This window comes from Mustela lutreola, chromosome 6 (genome assembly GCF_030435805.1).
Source record: "Mustela lutreola isolate mMusLut2 chromosome 6, mMusLut2.pri, whole genome shotgun sequence".
Lineage (NCBI taxonomy): Eukaryota > Metazoa > Chordata > Mammalia > Carnivora > Mustelidae > Mustela > Mustela lutreola.
This window is the reverse complement of record NC_081295.1, coordinates 72,081,615-72,104,824: the sequence shown is the minus strand read 5'-3', so window position 1 is coordinate 72,104,824 and position 23,210 is coordinate 72,081,615. Positions and strand designations below refer to the sequence as shown.

Genomic DNA, 23,210 nt, shown 5'->3' with positions numbered 1-23,210 from the left:
AGAAAAAGATAGATGAGAGGAACTGTGAAATTCTAGTTGAGTTTTCACCACTGTGCCTGGTGCAGTCTGAAACACATTCAATATCTTCCTTTTTCTAAGCATATGTATCCCTCCCACCTTACCTGTTTTGAGTAGTTCTCCATTGTTTTCAGGTATTGGGGGTTTTTAAAAAAATATATTTTCTTCAGAATTCATAGCTACAATCTGTGAAGGGTTTGATTCACTGGGAGCCACTCCACAATTATTAAAAATAGAACCTCTATATGTAGGTTTTAAAAGTGCTTCTGCCCTCTGAAACCAGGGTGTGGGATTTTGAGGTTACAAATCAGCACAATTATGTGTATGTGTATGAACACACCACAGTATTTAGACTAGCAAATATAGTATAAAAACATCCAAGTAAAAATTTGGTGAGTTTTCTAAATATTTGCCATATTGTAAAAATTTTCTATTCTTCACATGCTATGATTTAGCTTTTTCTAGATTATTTATTAAATGTCTACATTATATAACAGAATATTATTTTCTGTATAGTGATCATATTCTAATCTCTAATAAAATATATAATAATATTGGGAGAATAAATGTTACATTTTTTCTTTTTTTTTTTCAAAGATTTGTTTATTTATTTGACAGAGAGACAGTGAGAGAGGGAACACAAGTTGTGGGAGTGGGAGAGGGAGAAGCAGGCTTCCTGTTGAGCAGGAAGGTTGGTGCAGAGCTCCATCCCAGGACCAGGATCATGACCTGAGTTGAAGGCAGAGGCTTTATGACTGAGCCACCCAGGTGCCCCTAAATGTTATTTGTTTTTGTTCAGACTTTTTTCGTTATGCCACAAATCCAACTAAATTTACTTAGTTTAGATACTATTCAGAAAGAAAATGTCAGTCATAATCGTATGGGTAATGATGACTGGCTTTTATGTCATTAACATTACATGACCTCAAATTGAATTAAGAGGCTCTAAGTCAATACTCTATAAATGTTCACTGTCTATTTGTAGTTCATTTACACTCACAGTGTTTACATAATCTTAACCAAGCCACCCACATTGAATATAGCAATAAATATTGCTCTGCTGCTTTTGAAAGGGAAAAAATAGGTACAGCTTAATAGATTTAACATATAATGAAAATGGGCTGCAATCTATAATACAACCTGCTGAAGATTCAATAAAAAACTCAACTATTGACTGACTCTTCAAATTGGTTGTTAGCAACTAATTGGATACCTTCCCTGACCAATACAAATTACTGATTTTTAAAAAAAAAATAAACAGCAATATAGCTGATAAAATTTCAAAAGGCAACTGTTCTTGGCCACAAAGCAGGGCAATTAAATTGAAAAGCTTAATTTTCAGTACATGATCAATAAGTTTAACAAGTCAATGGAAAGAACTGAAAGATAATAAATGTAAATTTTATTAATATCTTTGTTTATGAGTAGAAAAGTCTATGAAGCAACAAAGGGGTGGCAACGGGGCAAGTTGTTTCTTCTATTAAATATGTAAGCTGATAAGCTGAGGGCCAGGTTTTGGCTCTTCTTCATGCCCTGAGAAGAATAAGTCTTCTATGTTAAAGGGCTGAATTCAGATCTTAGTTATCAATCTTACTAATTCTTATTTTTGTGTAAATTGTTTATCTTCTCTGAACTGCAATTTCTTCATTTGTAAAATGAGACTGATAAGATCTACACAATGGGGTGACTGAGCAATTAAGTCCTATCACTTAATGAACATGAAATAGCTTGAATCGGTGTTACTTCTCTACCTGTGATTCTTTTATACCTATGTCATTTTGCTCACATTTTATTCAGTGTGGTAATTGGGACGTAATCCAATTCTATATTTTCAGACATCACAATCACAATATACAGTAGAAAATTTTCATCTGCCTTCTTTCCTTTCTGGTCCCCTCCCATGATTACTCAGAACCGAGAATGTGCAGGTCGAGCCAGCTCAAATCAGGCCCCACACAGGCTGCACCAAAGCAGGGCATGGGGAGTCTTACACATACCCGTGAAACAGAGAAACAGACTCAAGGTCAGGGTCAAAGATGGAACTAGGCAGAGTTGAGGAAGGAAGGAGACAAAGATCACAGAACAAAACTGACAGTGTCCTGGGGCATTAGAATTGGATGGCCACTGCTTGAGATGCCTTTTGTATAAATAAACTGGCTTTGGAGGACTTACAGAAGTGGTTGAACTACCTAAACTTACTCTGCAGGCCAGCAAGACCAGAAGTTTTGACCTGAAAACAGGATGCCTGACATATGTCTTCCTTCTATTTTTCAATTTTGTTCTACACTGTACACTAAAAGCCTGGAAAAAAATCCCACTAAAACAAGTTACTAACAGTGACAAATAGGCAGTGGGTTGTTTTGATGTATATGTGAACCATTATATATACTCTGTGTAATCTATATGTGTCTAGATCTGCAGCCCTATCTGTATCTGTATATCTTTATACCTGAATCTGTATCTGTCTCTAAAAATCACCTAATCTAACTGGTTAAAACAACTATAGGGGCATAGTTGGCTCAGTGGGATAAGCCTCTGCCTTTGGCTCAGGTCATGATCTCAGGGTCCTAGGATCGAGCCCCACAGTGGGCTCTCTGCTCAGCGGGAAGCCTGCTTCTCCACCCTCCTCCCCCACCTCTGCCTGCCTTTCTGCCTACTTGTGATCTCTGTCAAATAAATAAATAAAATCTTAAAAAAAAAAAAAACAACTATAAAGTCAATGACTCCATTAGTCATTCAAAATTCACATAAGTTTTCAGAAAGAAGTCCATACTCCTATGCTGTTCCCTCTGCCTACTGTGTTCACTCTTCTCTTCTTCCTTTTCTCTACCAGATAAACTACTATTTCCCCTTTGAGATTCAGCTCAGATCTCTTCTCGCAATAAGCCTATCTTAATAGTGTTTTCATTCTCAAATCTTTTATGGTATCGAGTATATCATGCTCAGTGCATATTTGGTGAAATAATAATTGTACAGTTAAATGCAAAATGGTGATGAATGACAAGAGAAAGACAGACAAACTTTATTTAATTGTGTATCTCTTTCCAATCTAGAGAATAAAATAATGCTTTGGGAATGATCAAATTATTTTAAAATTTGTAATGTGGTGAACTTCACAAAATTGAGGTAGTTTCCAATAAGCCTCCTATATAAGTAAAACTAAAAAATAAAGATAATAAATAACATTTGTATTTATAGTACTTTACCATTTAGAAACCACTCTACATTTCCTCATGAAATATGTAACAGTATCTTTATGAATGGCTAATATTTTTCTGACCTGTGATCCTCTGATCATATTAGCTGTATTCATGTCACATTGGTAGAATGTCTTATTGAGTGGGGTCAGAGCATACAGATGAGGAAAATGAGGGGGTTGGAGAAATAAACTTATCAGGAAGAATGAATACGATAGTGACTGCAGCTGAGTAAAAAGGTAAGTTCTGTCTCTAATGTCAAGAGAAACAAAAGTAAAAATGAACTATTGCAACCTTAGCACAGCAAAGGAAACAGTTTTCAAAAAACTGAAAAACAACTTACAGAATGGGGGAAGATATTTGCAAATGACATAAAGATAAAGGGTTAGTATCCAAGATCTGTAAAGACCTTCTCAAACTCACACCCAAAAGCAAATAATCCAGTCAAGAAATGGGCAGAAGACATGAATGGACACTTCTCCAAAAAAGACATATAAATGACGAAGAGACACATGAAAAAAATGCTCCACATCACTTGCCATCAGGGAAGTGCAAATCAAAACCACAATGAGATATTACCTTATACCAATTAGAATGGCCAACGCTAATAAGACAAGGAACAACAGATGTTGGCAAGGATGTGGAGAAAGGGGAACACTCTTACACTGTTGGTGGGAATGCAAGCTGGTACAACCACTTTGGAAAACAGTATGGAGGTTCCTCAAGACATTTATAAAAGAGTTACCCTATGACCCAGCAATTTCACTACTGGTTACTTATCCCAAAGACACAAATGTAGTGAAAAGAAGGGGCACATGCAACCCAATGTTCATAGCAGCACTGTCCACAATAGTTAAACTGTGGAAGGAGCCAAAATGTCTTTCAACAGATGAATGGGGAAAGATGATGTGGTTCATAAATACAATGGAGTATTACTCAGCCTGCAGAAAGGATGAATGTCTACCATTTGCACTGACATGGATGGAACTGGAGGAGATTTGTTAAGTGAAATAAGTCAAGCAGAGAAAGACACTTATTATATGGTTTCACTAATATGTGAAATATAAGGAATAATGCAGAGAACCATAGGAGAAGGGAGGGAAAATTGAATGGGAAGAAATCACAGAGAGAGACAAACCATAAGAGACTCAAGTCAAATTATCTTTAATCTCAAATGTACTTTCTCCAAGACAAGTTTTTCAGTTAGAGAGGCTTCTGATAAATGTATTTAATATATTGTTATTGAAAAGAGATCCATAAAATACAAATACTAGTCATGTATGAAGCAAAATTGACATTGAGTTGTAGAAAGTAAAGACCCAAGTTCACATGGAATGAAAAGATTTCTCAAGTCTACACCAAGTGGGTCTCTGTGATTTTATCTGAGCAGGCTTAAACTTCTATTGTATCTAAGAAATAAGTATTAGTATGATCATAGACTACTATACTTATTGTTTCTGATAATATATTGCCATATAATATGGCCTTATAGCACAGAAGACAGTAAAGAATGGTTTTCCAAAATCTTTTCATCATTTGCTCTTTTCTCCAGTTTGGATATAAAGAAATTATAACAACCACTTAATGCTAAATAATAATTGGAGCATAAAAATGACTACAAAAACATAAATGCAACTTGTACAAAATCTTTACATATGATTATAGTTTACTACTAGATATAAAATAGCTGAGATGGATGAAGGATCTTTTGCTGATAACATAAACAAGTTTTTTCTTTAGGTTTTTCTTTAAATGTGTGTTAGAGATAGGACTTTCTTCCTAATTAAGTATTAGAGGTTAAAAATTAAGATAAGTTTAGATTTTATATTTAAGACCCAAAAAGAAATGTTCATTTGAGAACACATGCTATTTGTATAGAATATTTAATTAAGTCAAATATTCAATTTTTGAATACTGATTATTTAATTTTTAATTAATGTTCTGAAAAATATTCTATCTTAGCTTCATCTTAAAATGCAGCAAAATCATAACCATGTTGTTTCTGGCCCACAAATCTTTCATTTGTCCTTCTTTTCCAGGTTTATTCCCTGCTGTCCTGAATCTTGCTTCTAATGCACTTATCACCACAAATGCAACATGTGGAGAAAAAGGACCTGAAATGTATTGCAAATTGGTAGAGCATGTCCCTGGGCAGCCGGTGAGGAACCCCCAGTGTCGAATCTGCAATCAAAACAGCAGCAATCCAAACCGTATGTATTTTAGTATGTATTTGCATGATACTGGCTAGGCTCTGTAATTGAGAGATTTTGAGTTGAAGTATCATTAAAGTCAAGGGTCTGTGGTCTCCCAAATTTCTAGAATTTTTCTTCCATTGGGAAATGCTTTATACTCTTCTCTGACATTGTCAGAGTTCTTTATATGTACCATTGTCAGAGTTCTTTATATGTACCAGGTGCATTGCTTGAGGAAAGTTTTCTAGCTGAAGACCTGTGTCAGTCATTAAGTTTACTGCCTCCAGAATAGTATGTGGATGTGTTGTTAATCCAAGCTTTAGTCATTCATGGATCACTTATGTGCTAGGTACTCCAGTGAAGATCCAGCAGGAATAAGGTGTGGTCCTTCCCTTCAGTTAATGAAGACATGGGCAAAAAGTGTAAAGTAAAGAATCAGTATAGGGGCCTGAAGGAGAGACAGAAGTGTCACAAATTCAGACCTGGTACAAATGAAAGCTAACTAAAAGAAGGGTTTTGTGCAGAGGTTGGAATCAGATTATGGAGGTTCTTAAACACCACAAGAGGAGTGTTTTAGGACAGGTGTCATACAAAGCCCTCTTGCTGGCTTCTGTGAACTACACGAATATCTCAGATTCATTTATGTATTTATTCAGCAAGCATTTGAACACCTGCTACTAGCAATGCATTGTATTGACGCATCATGGTAAATCATACATAGCCTTTGACTTAACAGACTTAGAGGGGAAATAGGAGAAGCAGAAAAGTAAAGTGAGTGTTAGGGGAACACGAGGGAGGTTATTTAACTATTCCTGGGAGAAAGTGACCCATGTACTGAAAAAATAAGAGTAAGATGAAAAGTATAACAGAAAAAGCATGTGCAAGTCTTGGAGGTATGGAAGAGCAGGATACATTCAGTTAATTATGAGTAATTTGATTTAACAGGTAAAGAACTTATATAGAGAAGGAAAGGATGGTGTGCAAGAATTCTAGAGATAGAGATTGATTTGGAGATACACATTGGGAAATTATCAAATATATATATTGGGAAGGTTAGTAATGTAAATACGTGATGTCAATGAGGTGAGTTATAATGGGGATAAAACTTCACAAGTATATTGTTTTAAAATTTGCTTAGTTTCCTTCTCTTTTTAAATTGCGAAACATAATAAAATGAAGGAAGCTTTCTCTCACAATCTACATTTTTTAAATCTCAAAACAAAGTTGGAAGGTATTGTGCATTCTTTATCAGAACGGGTTAAAGGGAAGAATGCATAGTCTCCTCTCTATTGTATAATTTAGAGATGCTGAAAATATTTTATTTGGAGAATTGGGGGCCTTTGTGATTAAAGTTGGTGGTCCTGTGTATCAGAATATTAAAACAAAAAGGTTAAGAAAAAGATGGTGACCATCAGAAAACTTCTTGCCTTTTAACAGCTCTGGTTATTTCTATGATGTCGATTATTATGATATGGGCATAGGAGTGGGGAGCGATGGAACACATCTTACCTGTCTGCTTATTTCTGTATAGAACAATAAGGATAAAGAACCCAAGTCAAAGCCCTGTGGAAATATCAAAAGCTAAGGGAGGCAGGTTAAGTGGAATCTAGAAAGTCAATAAAGAGAAACAGAATCCAAGGAAGGAAGTCAGAAGATTCAAGTACCATGCATGTGAGGAAGGAAAGAATTATCAGGAAGAATGAGTAAACCTCAATGTTAACTGCTTCCAAGAAATTGAGTAAGAAAAGTGCAATATAGATTTTCCTTGATTTTGACAATATGGGAACCTTGTTAAAGCAGTCAGTGGATTGATGGTGGCAAGTCACACCGCAGAGTTGATAAATGAGTGGTAAAGAGGAATGAAAGGATTATAGGAAGATTCCCTCAAATATCCTTGATGTGAAAGAGAATGGAGGACTTCGACAGAGGAAAATGTCGTATATTGAAGGTTTTCAGAGTCAGGAAGCATTTGAGCAAATTTCAGTGCCAAAAGGAAAGGCCAGGAAAGTTGAGGATAAAGTTGAGGATAAAGGTGGGGGTGGTAGTTCTCTAGAGGTAAAAACAGATGAGTCACTAAACAGGTGGAAAGCCTTAAATTAGGAGACACACACCTTTTAACTGATCAAATCAGAAAGAGGGAGGATGAGTAGAAGAAAATAGAAGGAAGTATTTAGGAGGGAATTCTTATTTAATGCTCTTGATTTTCTGATTAAGATATGTGTCTGGGTCTTCTGTTAAAGAAAGAAGTAAAATTTTTTTAACTGCTTTCAGGGAATAGGAGAATTGCTGAGCCATGATGAGAATAACATAAGAATTCCATATGGGGTAAAATGGAGGAATCAAATATTTGTACTGAGCCTCATGGAGTCTTATATACGTAGTGGTTACATATTATAAGTGATGTAGGATTTCCGAGAAGGAAAATATTAATGGGAACTGAAGTATCAAGAGAAGTTTCCAAGAAGGTGGTGAGACTTAGTTGGGCATTAAAAAGACTAATTGCCTGAGATTAGAGGGAAAGGTATTCCAGGAAAGAAGAAAGACAAGAAACTATGAACAGTAACGAGACAGAATAGAAAGCAGATGCAGAGACTGGGGTGGAAAATAATTGAATGGAGACTCTTGGCTGGAAAAATGGATGAGATGCATTTGCGAAACTGAGTCCAAGAGCGACTCTGTCACTTCCCCCTTCAGTCTTGTGTCTCAGTTGGAAGACATCTGCATTTAGGCAAGCCCATCCCATAGCTTTATATTGAGACAAAGGTGAACAGAATATTTTAGTAACTAAGTAAGCTGTAAAGGAGATAGTTTTTCTGTTTCCTCATTTTTATTTACCTAAAGTGTTCTTTAAACTTATAGTCTGGATTTACTTTGTGTGATTAATTTTAAGGTACCAACTTCAGTACATTTCAATTTCCTGTTTTGAAACTAGAAATTTAGAAAGAACAATACCCTGTAAGATTAAGCAACTAGCAATAAACTACATGAATATATTTTAGGAGAAGTTGGAGCAACAGATGATAAAGTTTTACAAATTCATTGAACAGCTAGAACAAATCTGGCAGGCCTGTACTCAATTGCCATAAAGAGAAAAGGAAACTTGAACTTCCTGTTAATAGATTGTGCTTCCCAATTAAAAACTAGCAGTTTGAAAGATTTACCTCATCAATGATTCCTTTGCCAATTTTCTGATGCAGTTAGCCCTTAGATTGACTTGTGTAGCTATCCCTGTTGAGGATGTTATAAGTTTCTATCTCATTCTAAACAAGGGAGGTATGCCAACAATTAATCAGTATTTGCAAATTAATTATGATTAAACTTTCATAATGGGGATTATAGTTAATTGTTGATTCATCTCCCAGTCTTCATTTTCGTGACTAATTCTCATTTCAATCTGACCTGAGGTGGCAGATATCAAAATTTCCAATTATATAGCTTCTCTCAGAATTACCTAAGAGCCACAAATTTGATTTGGAAATGTGGTTTTGTGTGTGTGTTTTTCGATCACATATTAAACCCACAGTCTATAAAGAAGATTCCTGAGGATGTTTGGGGAATGTTTGCTGTGATATTTATTTTTCTTCAGAAGCAATGTCAGAAATATTTCACTCGTGGTTCTGACTTCTAATGTGCCAATTTCAGCACCACTGATACCACAAGGGCATTTATCTGATATTTGGTTTTGCTTATGGTATTTGCTGTCGTTATGAAGACCTGACACCTTTCCTAGCTTCAACAGAACAAGTGCCAATTATTAAATACATTCAGCAGTTTTACTTTTCAATAATGAGATAGGATGCCCCATCTCAGTGGACTGCGAATATGAGAAGACTTGATACAAAGCAAAATCCATCCAGTTGCTTAGCTGAACTAAATAATTTATCAATAAAAATAGAATATTTTTGTCTTGTCCTGTGCTCTCACATTCCCATAAGTAACTCAAGGACATAAGACTCTATGAATTTAATTAAAAAAGTCATAATAGGCTATTGTAATAAAACTAATATGGTCAAAGTATTTGCTCTAAAAATGGCAGATTTAGTGAATATGCAGTTTTGAATAAAAATTTTTCTTTTGAAGATTATTTCATTTATTACGAAATAAATTCCTGTTGCATTGAGGACTTCATTTTGCTTGGTTTTGTTGTTCTTTTCAAATTTTTTATTAAATGCATTTCAGCTCTAATTAAGATTCAGAACAGTGTACATTTTGAACAGATGTATAATTTATTTTATGTATATGCATAATGGTTAGAATATTAATAGCTGTAATGTTCCTCTGGTAACCATGTTAGTTTAGAGTTCTCATCCAAGGTATGTTTACTGATCCATGGAAAAATGAGAAAGTGAGAAATTCTGAATTTTTAATGACAACAATGAACACATTTTAAAGGACTGTTCTTCATTTAGAAATTATGTTTCTTTAAAGCTTCTGTTGGTTTCAGTTTTTCATTATTTGGTAAAGTAATAGTGTCAGTGTATTAAATGACAGTGAAGTTTACTGTGGTTACTGAAGTTTACTGTGACTTGCATCATTGAAGAGCCGGGACTCTCATCAATTCCACACATCTCTCATCTACATTTTTTCAGTTGTTTTTTCTGAAAATTAATCTGGGAATCACTGCTTTGGAGTGGAGTTTTGTTCCCCCTATTTCAGAAATTGCACACACAATTTAAATGAGATGCCATGGTTAAATACCAAATGGTGGAGCCAGGAGTAACATCTAGCTCCGTATCTTCCAACTCTCCATATTCCAGATCTCATGCTTTTTTCATCACCGTTATCATCAGAGTACATGTCTACATTACTACATGATGTAGGTAAAGGGAGGGTTCATGATTATTGCTTGTAGTGATATTGTTTGATCATTATTTGAAATATTCCTTCCATTTACAAGAAAGATTGTGTTCTAATCTAGAAGGTTACTTTTAGGCCATTAATTTGAAACATCTCCCCAGAGAAGTAGTGTTAAAAAGTTCTCAAGACTGACACCCCAAGGCATATGTAATCCGTAATGTACAGAAGTGTAGCAGGGAAGCTAGCCTCCAGTTTGTGTACATTTCTGTGGTTAAATATATTGGCTTTCAAGTGAGAATTTAGGAAGTTAAGTAGTTTAGTGCAGCCCTTGGGATAGAAATAAGAACATCTCCATCCACCTCCAATCCTGCCATCTTCACCTGTGAATGAGCTGGGCCTATTTAGAAGAAAGGAAGAAAAAACCCAAAAATCTAAAATGGAATTTTTGTGTTACTTGGAAAATGAGAACAGATTTCAGACAAGAACCCATGACTAAGAACCAAAACAGAATGAGGACTTTGGCACTTTAGGGGTATTGGCTGCTGTTGTGAGAGGCACAATGCTAAGTTGGAGGAAATGTGAGGTTTGAGGAGTGTGAGAAGGAAAGGGATGTCAAGAAAAGACTGCAGGAGTGGGGTGGGGCGGGGTGGTGTGATTGTCCATCCTCCTGTCATCTGTCTCCAGTCTTCCTTTTAATTTGCAGACTGAGTTCTGTTCTCATATACCTGGAGTAAAGGTGAGGGAAGATCCACATTCTGTTGGTAGGACAGAGTTTCGTGTGCTATTCTCTGTTCTCCATTGAGTTAGTGATGATAGGGATGGGCAAATGCTAGATGGGAGGTTTGGAGTATCTTTCATTTTATATAAATATATATTTAAATATATACTTATTTATGAGAGAGACAGCATACAATGTGAGCAGCGGGAGGAGCCAAGGGAGAAGGAGAGAGAAGATCTCAAGCAGGCTCCTGGCTGAACATGGGAGCCCCATGTGGGGCTTGATCTCACAGCCCTGAGATCATGACCTGAGCCAAAAGCAAGAGTTGGATGCTCAACAGACTGAACCACCAGGCACCCCATCTTTCATTATATTTTTAAATAGTGGTTAGAAGTTGGCCAGTAAAGGACTGACTACAAAAAGTCTCATAGGATGGATTTGACAGCATTTTATATTAAACCCATATAACCCCAGAGTGCCCAAGTCTTGGTAATAATGAATGTGTCAGAAGGATAGATCTTCAAGTACCTTTCAACCACAATTTAGGGTTTTTTGTTTTGTTCACAAAGTGGATGGCTTACTAGAGCTGCCTCAGACAGTATAGAGCTTTGCTTCTTTGAATGACTGACACATCCATTAGATCTCAATATTATTTCTTCACACTTAATTTCTGTAGTAATCTTTAAAGTTCCCTATTTGAATTGATGACCAGAGTGTTGAGCACTTCTTCTCTTACAGCCTAACTATTAAGGCATTTCATGCTACCTTATAGAGTGCTGTGGAAAAGTTGGCATTAATGAAATCTGTTGAAGATGTGAATTGCTCTCTTTTTATGTTATTTTGATGTTTGATATTCACATGATGATGCTTTCAACTTAGTTTTTATTTTTTTTTCTTTAAAGAAATAGCTATACATTCATTATATGATTTTTTTTTTTTTTTGTCCTTTCACATATTGCTGCTGATTCAAAAGAGAGACACCCGATTACAAATGCTATTGATGGAAAGAACACTTGGTGGCAGAGTCCCAGTATTAAGAATGGAATTGAATACCACTATGTGACAATTACACTGGATTTACAGCAGGTATAGTGCCTTTCTTTTTTTATTGTTTTTAAATCATTTTCCACTTTTAAAGTTGTATCTTGGATTTACTATTTGTTTAGTTAGTGTCTCTTGGGTGAAAGGATACTTTTCTTATTGCCCTCTGTTATTAATATGAGGCACAAAGGGGCCTCTTCCTTTAGGATATTGTTATTTAGAAATAGTTGACATTTATTTCTAAAGCACAAGGAAAATGAGTTCCCATGAAGTGTTTAGAACTGAATTAGGAGCTGATTCTGTTTTGACTAATGAGAGTGAATGATGAAAATATAGATCAACAAAATTTTACATAAAGAAAATATATTGGTGCCATTTTTAACTTTTAAAATAACACAGCGCTCCTGCTCTGCTCATGGTGTGTGCTCTGAAAGGTTCTTGGATAACAGAGCTCTTGAGTAAATTGCCTCTCATTACTGAGAGTTGAACAAGCTGTGACAGTTGATTCTTAAATTAAACTTGGGCCACTAAACGAGGTAACAAGCCTTGTAGTTGTACAAAATTGATGTTGAAGTTATTAGAGTTTGTGTGGCAGAGGCCTGGGTGCCTTCTACACTTAATCTCTTTTTTCTTTCCATTCACAATAAGTGAGGTCACGTTGAACTTACTAATCAAGAATTACCATCACCCCAAATTATTTAGGCTTGAAAATTGGATAGAATCTGGTAAAATGTTGCCATATTTTGCTGTTATTCCAAACACGAAAGCTAATTTAATTGACTGAGGGCTGAGACTGGGGGCGTTTAACTTGGATGACTTCTGTATCATCCTGTTTCTCCTTCCCTGGAATCAGTGTAGGAAAGGCTCTCAGTTACTCCTCCCATACCCAGTGGAGTCAGAGCAGCAAAACATTGTGAGTTAGTGAAGGTGGAATGGCTAAGATAATTAGTGATAGATACTTTGTATAGGTTGTAGATGTTGAGAATCCACTGGTGGTCACAGTGAAGGGAGGCACCAGCCAATGGGCTTAGTCACATTTCCAGGGGACCAGATAGCCACCAATCACTTCACATATGGATGCTTTTTGTCATCAACAGGAGTATAATCTCCCCCCCCACCTTCGCCCTCCCTGCTAGAGTTTGAGTCCATTTTTTGCCAGGGTAGACACACTCAGGAACTAAAAATTGCTGTTTGGTGAGTCTCAAAGGAAACCCTCCTCTCATCCATCTAGGACAACTCAGGACCTTACCAAGGTGACAGGAGAACTCAGGGCTGCAGCTAAATTGCCAGCTGGCAAGGATTCATGTCTACTCATTCTAACAGTTAATGTCAGCCCTGAGTTAATGGCATTTCTCAGGAAGTCTGAGTACTATCAAGGAATAACAGGGCAAACTACAACACTGATCAATCATGCATTAGGTCAATGAAGAGTTGTGCATGAATACCCTCAGGATCCTACCCTCAAAATGCACTTCATCCCTCTTCTGATAAAGACAACTTGGCCCTTTATCAGTCACCATGCTTCTCCTTGTTCATTTGGTTATTGAAATTCAGCCTTCCGAATCAGAAGTAAGTCTGCTGTCTGTTGCTTTGTGTCATGTTCTGGGATAGGGAATTAATAAATAGTGATGGTCAATTTCTCTAGTTAACTCTCAACTTACTCTTTAAATGCACATGGAGCACATATCCACATATCTATATATTTTTAGCATTTTTGTTTTTAAAATTTCTTATTTAAATTCAATTTAATTAATATAGTCTGTAATATTAGCTTCAGACATAGAAATTTAGTGATAAATAAGTTGTATACAACACATAGTACTCATTACTTCAAGTGCCCTCCTTACTGCCCATCATGCAGTTGCTCCAACCCCCCCACTCCCCTCTAGCAACCCTCCATTTGTTCCCTATAATTAAGAGTCTCATGATTTGCCTCCTTCTCTGTTTTCATCTTACCTTATTTTTCTTTCTCTTCCCCATACTATATTCATCTGTCCTACTTCTTAAATTCCACATGATTGAAATCTTATGGTATTTGTCTTTTTCTGACTGACTTATTTCACTTAGCATAATACCCTCTAGTTCAGTCCATGTCATGGCAAATGGCAAGATTTCCTTTTTTTTTTTTTTTTTAAAGGTTGAGTAATATTCCTGTGTGTGTGTGTGTGTGTGTGTGTACGTGTGTGTGTGTGTGTGTGTGTGTGTGTGTGATGTGTATCTCCACTCATCTGTTGACGGATATCCGGGCTCTTTCCATATTTTGGTTATTGTGGATAATGCTGCTATAATATTGGGGTGCACATACCCCTTCAAATCATTATGTTTGTATCCTTTAGATATATACCCAATAGTACAATTGCTGGGTCATAGGGTAGCTCTAATTTTAACATTTTGAGGAATCTCCATACTGTTCTTTAGAGTGGCTATACCAGTTCGCATTCCCATCAAGGGGGTCCCCCTTTTTCCACATCCTTGCCAATATCTTTTGTTTCCTAGCTTGTTAATTTTAGCCATTCTGACAGGTGTGAGATGATATCTCATTGTGGTTTTGATTTATGTTTCCCTGATGGTAAGTGATGTCGAGTGTGTTTTCATGTGTCTGTTGTCCATTTGTATATCTTTGGAGAACTGTCTGTTAATATCTTCTGCCCATTTCTTGGCTGGATTTTGTTGTTATTGTTTTGAGTATTGAGTTTGCTAAGTTCATTATAGGTTTTGGACACTAGCCCTTTATCTGATAAGACATTTGGAAATGTCTCCCAGTCCATAGGTTACCTTTAAGTTTTGTTGACTATTTCCTTTGCTGTGCAGAGGCTTTTTATCTTGCTGAACTCCTAAGAGTTAATTTTTGCTCTCATTTCTCTTGCCTTTGGAGATGTGTCTAGCAAGAAGTTGCTTCTACCAAGGTCACAGAGGTTGCTGCCTGTGCTCTTCTCTAGAATTTTGATGGTTTCCTGTCTCACATTTAGGTCTTTCATCCATTTTAATTCTATTTTAGTATATGGTATAAGGAAATGGTCCAGTTTCATTCTTCTCCATATGACTGTCCAATTTTCCCAACACCATTTGTTGAATTGACTTTTTCCAATTAGATATTCTTTCTTGCTTTGTTGAAGATGAGTTGACCATAAAGTTGAGGGTCCATTTTTGATTTCTCTATTCTGTTCCATTGAGCTATGTATCTGTTTTTGTGTCAGTACCGTACTGTTTTGATGATTACAGCTTTGTTTTTTATTTTTTTAATCCCCCCATTGACTATCTTATCCTATTTATTTATTATTTTTTTAAAATTTTTTTATTATGTTATGTTAGTCACCATACAATACATCATTAGTTTTTGTTGTAGTATTCCATGATTCATTGTTTGCTTACAACACCCAATGTTCCACTCAATCCGCACCCTCCTTAATACCCATCACTGGGCTCACGCATTCCCCCAACCTTCTTCCTTCTAAAACTCAGTTTCCCAGAGCCCATAGTCTTTCATGATTCATCTCCCACTCTGATTTCTCCTCCTTCATTTCCCCCCTTTTTTTGATGTCCTCCATGCTATTTCTTAGGTTTCACAAATAAGTGAAACCATATGGTAATCGACTTTCTGTTTGAATTATTTCACTAAACATAATCTCCTCCAGTCCCATCCAAGTTGATGCAAAAGTTGTGATATAACTTAAAGTCTGGATTGGTGATTCCTCTAGCTTTGGTTTTCTTTTTCAACATTGCTTTGGCTATTTGGGGTCTATTCTGGTTCCATACAAATTTTGGGATTGTTTGTTGCAGCTCTGTGAAAAACGTTGCTGGTATTTTGATAGGGATTGCATTGAATGTGTGGATTGCTTTGGGTAGTTGAGACATTTTAACAATATTTGTTCTTCCAATTCATGAGCATGGAATGCTCTTCCATTTGTTTGTGTCTTCCTCAATTTCTTTTGTATGTATTCTATAGTTTTCAGAGTATAGATCTTTTTTACCTTTTTGATTAGGTTTATTCCTAGGTATCTTATTTTTGGTGCAGTTATAAATGGAATCAACTCCCTTATGTCTCTTTCTATTCCCTATGTCGCTATGTATAGAAATGCAACTCACTTCCATGCATTGATATTATATCCTGCCACTTTGCTGAATTCAATGAATGAGTTCTAACAATATGTTGGTGGGGACTTTCAGGTTTCTACATAGAGTGTCATGTCGTCTGCAAAGAATGAAAGTTTTGACTTCCTCCTTGCTGGTTTGGATGACTTTAATTTCTTTTTGTTGTCTAATTGTTGAGCCAGGACTTCTAGTATTGTATTGAACAACAGTGGTGAGAGTGGACATCCCTGTTGTATTCATGACCTTAGGAGAAAAGTTCTCAGTTCTTCCTCATTGAGGATGATATTTGCTGTGGATTTTTTCGTGTATGGCTTTTATGCTATTGAGGTATGTTCCTCTATCCCTACATGGCAGAGAGTTTTTATCAAGAAAAGATGCTGTATTCTGTCAAATACTTTTTTGCATCTATTGAGAGTATCATATGGTTCTTGTCCTTTCTTTTATTGATGTAGCATATTACATTGATAGATTTGCAGATGTTGTACCACCCTTGCAGCCCAGGAATAAATCCTACTTGGTCATGTGTGAGTAATCTTTTTAATGTGCTGTTGATTCTTATTAACTATATCTTGGTGAGAATCTATGCTCATTAGGGATACTGGTCTATAATTTTCATTTTTAGTGGATTCTTTGGTTTTGGAACTAAGGTAATTAATGCTGACCTCATAGAATGAGTTTGGAAGTTTTCTTTTCATCTCTGTTTTCTGAAATAGTTCCGGAAGAATAGGTATTCATTCTTCTTTCAGTGCTTCAAACCTATCAATATTAATTCAACAGATCAGAGTCTACCTGAAAGCCCATTTTACACTGAAGCCATTTTATATTTTCCTAGGTTTGCTTTGCATTCCCCACTCATGCATTCTCAAATAGTATCTAAAGAGTTATGTGGATATTTTTTCCTACTCACTCTTCCTCCTGTTTAGTTTAATAGCCTTAAGATGAGTGAATAATCCAAGACATCTTTTATAGTTCAGTCTTCATAGCAAGTTGTAGGTTTCTATTTATAAGACAGTACTATCTAACTCCAAAGTCTAGAATACACCTAGTGTAAGTGGTACATCTCCTATATCTCAGGGTGTCACTGCTGCCCAGTGTCCTCATTTGCTTGGGCCCCTGCCTACTTCCTGCAAATCAACCTACTGTGTGTTCAAGAGAAAGGCAGCCCAATTTGCAAAACAATAAATCTTTATTTTTACTTGACTCACAATTTTAATTTAGTCAGTGTTTTGATGATGTAAAACATTAAGAAGGTTTTATGATTTTTTTTCTTTTTCTTTTTCTTTTTAAGATTTTATTTATTTATTTGACAGACAGATCACAAGTAGGCAGAGAGGCAGGCAGAGAGAGAGGAGAAAGCAGGCTCCCTGCTGAACAAAGAGCCCGATGTGGGGCTTGATCCCAGGACCCTGGGATCATGACCTGAGCCGAAGGCAGAGGCTTTAACCCACTGAGCCACCCAGGTGCCCCGGTTTTATGATATTTTTATAATGGAATTCCTCAAGGAGGAAGAGCTTGAAACCTCTTATTTTGTCTTAGGCTTTGGAGTAACAAACTGGAATGTGTTCCTAGAAATTTTTTAGCTAAGGACAAAGTTGCAGGCAAGCATATTTCAGTGCATTGACAATACAGAAAATGTAGACATCCTTATTATTTATTTACTTCTCACAAAAATCTTAAAAGGGCAGCTGGAATTATGATCCTTATTTAATAGTTAAAGAACACTTATGCTTAGAAAAGTCAAGTGACTTGGCCTTTTTACAAAGCCTATTTCGGGTGGGGCTGAGAGTTCAGCCTAGAGTGTTTGAATCAAGATCCTGAACTATACCACCACAGTATGATATCTTGACTTCTGTGAGAGAGTGCAACCAACAACTATTTTGTTGTAAAACAGGAGACCAGAGTTTTCATTTTCTTGTATATTTTAGTATGCTTCTAAAATGGCATAACTTCTGTCTTTTCCACCTATGGCATGAAAGATTAATAGGTTATTCAGCATAAAATGAGCTATTACTCTACCGGGAGTCAAGGACAGCAGTTTTATAATGAATAGGTAAATATCACTAAATGTTTGTTTGTTGTTGATTCAGCAAAGAGTTGACCACTCCTTAGTTCTCCCTTTCATTTTGAGCTGTATGATTTCAGCCAGTGCCAGTTTTGTTATTGTTGATATATGCTTGGCTCCTCTGTGAAATCGTTTTATTTTATTTTATTTTATTTTGAATATTCATTCATATATTCACTCATTCATTTAAATTCAAGTTAGTTAACATATAGTACTGGTTTCAGAAGAAAATTAAGTGATTCATCACTTACATATAACAACCAGTGCTCATCCCAACAAGTCCCCTCCTTAATGCCCATCATCCATTTAGTGCATACCCCCTATTTTCTTCCCCTCCAACAGCCCTCACTTTGTTCTCTATAGTTAAACTTCTCTTACGGTTTGCCTCCCTCTCTGCTATTATCTCATTTTATTATACCTTCTTTTCCCCATGCTCATCTGTTTTGTTTCTGAAACAAAGGGGGCATGTACCCCTTCGAGTCAGCATTTTTATATCGTTTGGATATATACCCAGTAGTACAATTGCTAGGGCATAAGGTAGCTATATTTTTTAACCTTCTGCAGAAACTCCATACTGATTTTTTGAGTGGCTGAACCACTTTGCATTCCCACCAACAGTTCAAGAGGGTTGCCCTTTCTCCACATCCTTGCCAACAACTGTTGTTTTCTGAGTTTTTGATTTTAGCCAACTATCAGGTGAGGTGGTATCTCATTGTGGTTTTGATTTGTATTTCCCTAATGATGAGTGATGGTGAGCATTTTTTCATGTGTCTCATAGTCGTTTGTAGGTCCTCCTTGCAGAAATGTCTGTTTGTGTCTTCTGCCCATTTCTTCACTGGATTATTTTTGGGAAGTTGATTTTGATGAGTTCTTTACAGATTCTGGATAGCAGCCCTTATCTGATACATCATCTTCAAATAACTTTTCCCATTCCATACGTTGCCTTTCAGTTCTATTGTTTCCTCTGCTGTGCAGAAGCTTTTTATCTTGATGAAGTGCTAATAGTTCATTTTTGCTTTATTTCCCTGCCTCCGGAGATGTATCTAGTGAGAAGCTGCTGCAGCGGAGGTCACAGAGGTTGCTGCCTATGTTCTCCTCTAGGATTTTGATGGTTTCCTGTCTTGCATTTAGGTCTTTCATCCATTTCAAATTTGTTCTTGAGTATAGTATAAGAAAGTGGTCCAGTTTCATTCTTCTGCATGTGGCTGTTCAGTTTTCCCAAAACCATTTGTTGAAGAGACTGTCTTTTTTTCAACTGGATAGTCTTTCCTGCTTTTTGGAAGATTAGTTGACCATAGAGTTGAGGATTCATTTCTGGGTTCTTTATTCTGTTTCACTTATCTATGTGTCTGGTTTTGTGCCAGTACTATGCTGTCTTGATTATTACAGCTTTGTAATACAGCTTCAAGTCTGGGATTGCAGTATCTCTCACTTTGCTTTTCTTTTTCAAGATTGCTTTGGCTATTTTGGGGTCTTTTGTGGTTCCACACAAATTTAAGGATTGTTGGCTCTAGTTCTGTGAAAAGTGCTGGTGTTATTTTGATTGGGATTGCACTGAATGTGTAGATTGCTTTGGGTAATAGAGTTTAACAATATTTGTTCTTCCAATTAATAAGCATGGAATGCTTTTCCATTTCTTTGTGTCCTCTTCAATTTCTTTCATAAGTGTTCTATCATTTTCAGAATATAAATCTTTTACCTCTTTGATTAGGTTTATTCCTAGGTATTTTATGGTTTTGGTGCAATTATAAGTGGGATCAATTGCTTCATTTCTGTTTCTGCTGCTTCATTATTGGTGTATAAAAATGCAACAGATTTCTGTACATTAATTTATATCCTGCAACTTTGCTGAATTAATATATCAGTTACAGTTTTGATGGAGGCTCTTGGGTTTTCTACACAGAGTATCATGTTGTCTACAAAAAGTGAAAGTTTGACTTCTTCCTTGCTGGTTTGGATGCATTTTATTTCTTTTTGCTGTCTGAATGATGAGGCTAGGACTTCCAGCACTATGTTGAACAATAGTGGTGAAAGCAGACATCCCTGTCATGTTCCGGACCTTAGGGGAAAAGCTCTCAGTTTTTCCCCATTGAGGGTGATATTTGTTGTAGGTCTTTTGTATATGTTCTTTGTGATGGTGAGGTATGTTCCTTCTGTCCCTACTTTTTTTTTTTTTTTGAGAGTTTTTATGAAGAAAATATGCCACATTCTGTCAAATATTTTTTCTGTATCTACTGAGAGGATCATATGGTTCTTATACTTTCTTTTATTAATGCGTTATATTACATTGATTGATTTGCATAGATTGAACCACTCCCCAAGCCCAGGAATGACCCACTTGATCATGGTGAATAATACTTTTAATATATTGTTGAAATTGATTAGCTAGTATCTTGAGAAATTTTGCATTGGTATTCAGGGATAATGATCTGTAATTCTCCTTTTTTTTTTTTTTAAGATTTTTAAATTTTATTTATTTATTTGACAGACAGAGATCACAAATAGGCAGAGAGGCAGGCAGAGAGAGAGGAGGAAGCAGGTTCCCCCACTGAGGAGAGAGCTTGATGCAGGGCTCTATCCCAGGACCCTAGGATCATGACCTGAGCCGAAGGCAGAGGCTTTAACCCACTGAACCACCCAGGTGCCCCTGTAATTCTCCTTTTTAGTGAGGTCTTTAGTTTTGGAATCAGGGTAATGCTAGGCTCATAGAATGGGCTTGAGACTTTTACTTCCATTTCCATTTTTTGCAACAGTTTCAAAAGAATAGGTATTAATTCTTATAATTCTTCTTTAAATGTTGTTAGAGTTTCCCTGGGAAACAACAACATTGTTGGTTGGGAGATTTTTGATTACTGATTTAATTTCTTTGCTGCTTATGGGTCTGTTCAGATTTTCTGTTTCATCTTGTTTTAGTTTTAGTTGTTCATATGTTTCTAGTAATTTATCCATTTCTTCTAGATTGCCCTGTTTGTTGGAACATAATTGTTCATAATACTCTCCTATAATTGTTTGTATTTCTGTGTTGTTTGTTGTGATCTCTCCTCTTTCATTCATGATTTTATTTGGGCCCTTTCTCTTTTCTTTTTGATAAGTCTGGCAGGGATTTACTAATTTTGTTAATTCTTTCAAAGAACCAACTCCTAGCTTTGTTGATCTGTTCTACTGTTTTTGGTTTTTTTTTAAATTTCTGTATCTTTTATTTCTGTTCTAGTCTTAATTATTTCCCTTCTTCTGCTGGTTTTAGGCTTTATTTACTGTTCTTTTTCCAGCTGTTTTAGGTGTAAGCTTAGGTTGTGTATTTGAGACTTTTCTTGCTTCTTGAGGAAGGCTTGTATTGCTATATATGCCCCTCCTATCAACACTTTCTTGCATCTCAAAGGTATTGGACTGTCCTGTTTTCATTTTCATTTGCTTCCATATATATTTTTTAAATTTCTTTACTTTCTAGGTTGACCCATTCATGTATCTGTGGCCTTTCCTAATTTTTTCTTGTAGTTGACTTCAAGTTTCATAGCATTGTGGTCTGAAAATATGCATGGTATGATCATAGTGTTTTTGTACCGGTTAAGACCTGATTTGTGAGACAGTATGTGATTTTTCTGGAGAATGTTCCATTTGTACTCAAAAAGAACATGTATTTTGCTGCTTTTGACTACATCTGTTAAGTCTATCTAGTGTAGTGTGTCATTCAAAACCATTGTTTCGTTTTTGATCTTTTGCTTAGATGATTTTCCATTGCTGTGAATGGGGTGTTAAAGTCCCCTACTATTATTATAGCATTATCAATGGGTTTCTTTAAGTTTGTTATCAATTGATTTATATATTTTTCTGCTCTCAAGTTGGCATAAGTATTTACAATTGCTAAATCTTCTTGTTAGATAAACCCCTTTATTATGATATAGTACCCTTCTTCATCTCTTATTATAGTCTTTGGTTTAAAATCCAGTTTGTCTGATATAAGTATGGCTGCTCCAGATTTTTTTTGTTTTGTTTTAATGTCCATGAACATGAAAGATGGTTCTCCACCCCTCACTTTGAATTAGACATGTTTTGGGGTCTAAAATGTATCTCTTGTAAGCAGCATATCAATGGGTCTTGTGTGTTTAATGCATTCTGATACTCTATTTTAATTGGAACATTTAGTTCATTTACATTCAGAGTAATTATTGATAGGTATTAATTTAGTGCCATTGTATTACCTGTGAAACTGCTGTTCCTGTAGATTGTCTCTGTTCCTTTATAGTCTTTGTTGTTTTAGGCTTCTCTTTCCTACTCAGAGTCCCCTCTAATATTTTCTGCAGAGGCTGGTTAAGTGTTCTCAAACTCCTTTAGTTTTTTTTTTTTTTTTTGTCTTAGAAACTATCTCTCCTTCCATTCTACATGATAGCCTTGCTGGATAAAGTATTCTTGGCTACCTATTTTTCCCATTTAGCACATTGAATATATCATACCACATTCTTGTCCTGCCATCCTCCTTGGACAAGTCTGCTGGTAACCATATGTTTGTACTCTTATAGGTTAAGGACCTTTGTCCCTACCTGCTCACAGAATTATCTCTTTATCTTTGTATTTTGCAAGTTTCACTGTATGTCCTGGTGTTGGCCTATTTATGCTGATTTTTGAGGGGAGGTCTCTATGCCTCTTAGATTTGAGTGCCTGTTTCCTTCCCCCAGATTAGGGATTTTCTCAGCTATAATTTGTACAAATAGACCTCCGGCTTCTTTTTCCCCACTTTTCTTCTGGAACTCTTACGATACAGATATTATTGTATTTGTGGAATTGCTGAGTTCTCTAAGTCTATATGATCTAATAGTTTCCTTTCCTTCTTCTTTTAAGCTTTATTATTTTCCAAAATCTTATCTCTTATATTACCTGTTTGTTCCTCTGCTCCTTCCATCCTCATTGTAATTACATCCAATTAATTTTGCATCTCACTTACAGTATTTTTTATTTTAGGCTGACTAGTTTTTAGGTCTTTTATCTCTACAGCCAGGTTTCTCTGGGTTTTCTATGCTTCTTTCAAACCCAGATAGTATTCTTATGGCTTTAATTCTAAATTCTTGTTCAGTTATATTGCTTATATCTCTTTGAGC

At 36.0% G+C, this 23,210-nt stretch overlaps 1 protein-coding gene across 3 annotated transcripts in view; it reads left to right on the top strand.

Annotated features, from left to right (window-relative positions):
- Window positions 1-23,210, top strand: part of LAMA2 (laminin subunit alpha 2) — a 645,363-nt gene that overhangs the window by 145,859 nt on the left and 476,294 nt on the right. For all 3 annotated transcript variants that reach the window (XM_059177585.1, XM_059177583.1, XM_059177584.1), the window contains exons 2-3: window positions 5,255-5,425; window positions 11,896-12,008. In XM_059177585.1, coding sequence (XP_059033568.1) covers window positions 5,255-5,425; window positions 11,896-12,008 — 284 coding nt within the window. The remainder of the gene's footprint in view (window positions 1-5,254; window positions 5,426-11,895; window positions 12,009-23,210) is intronic.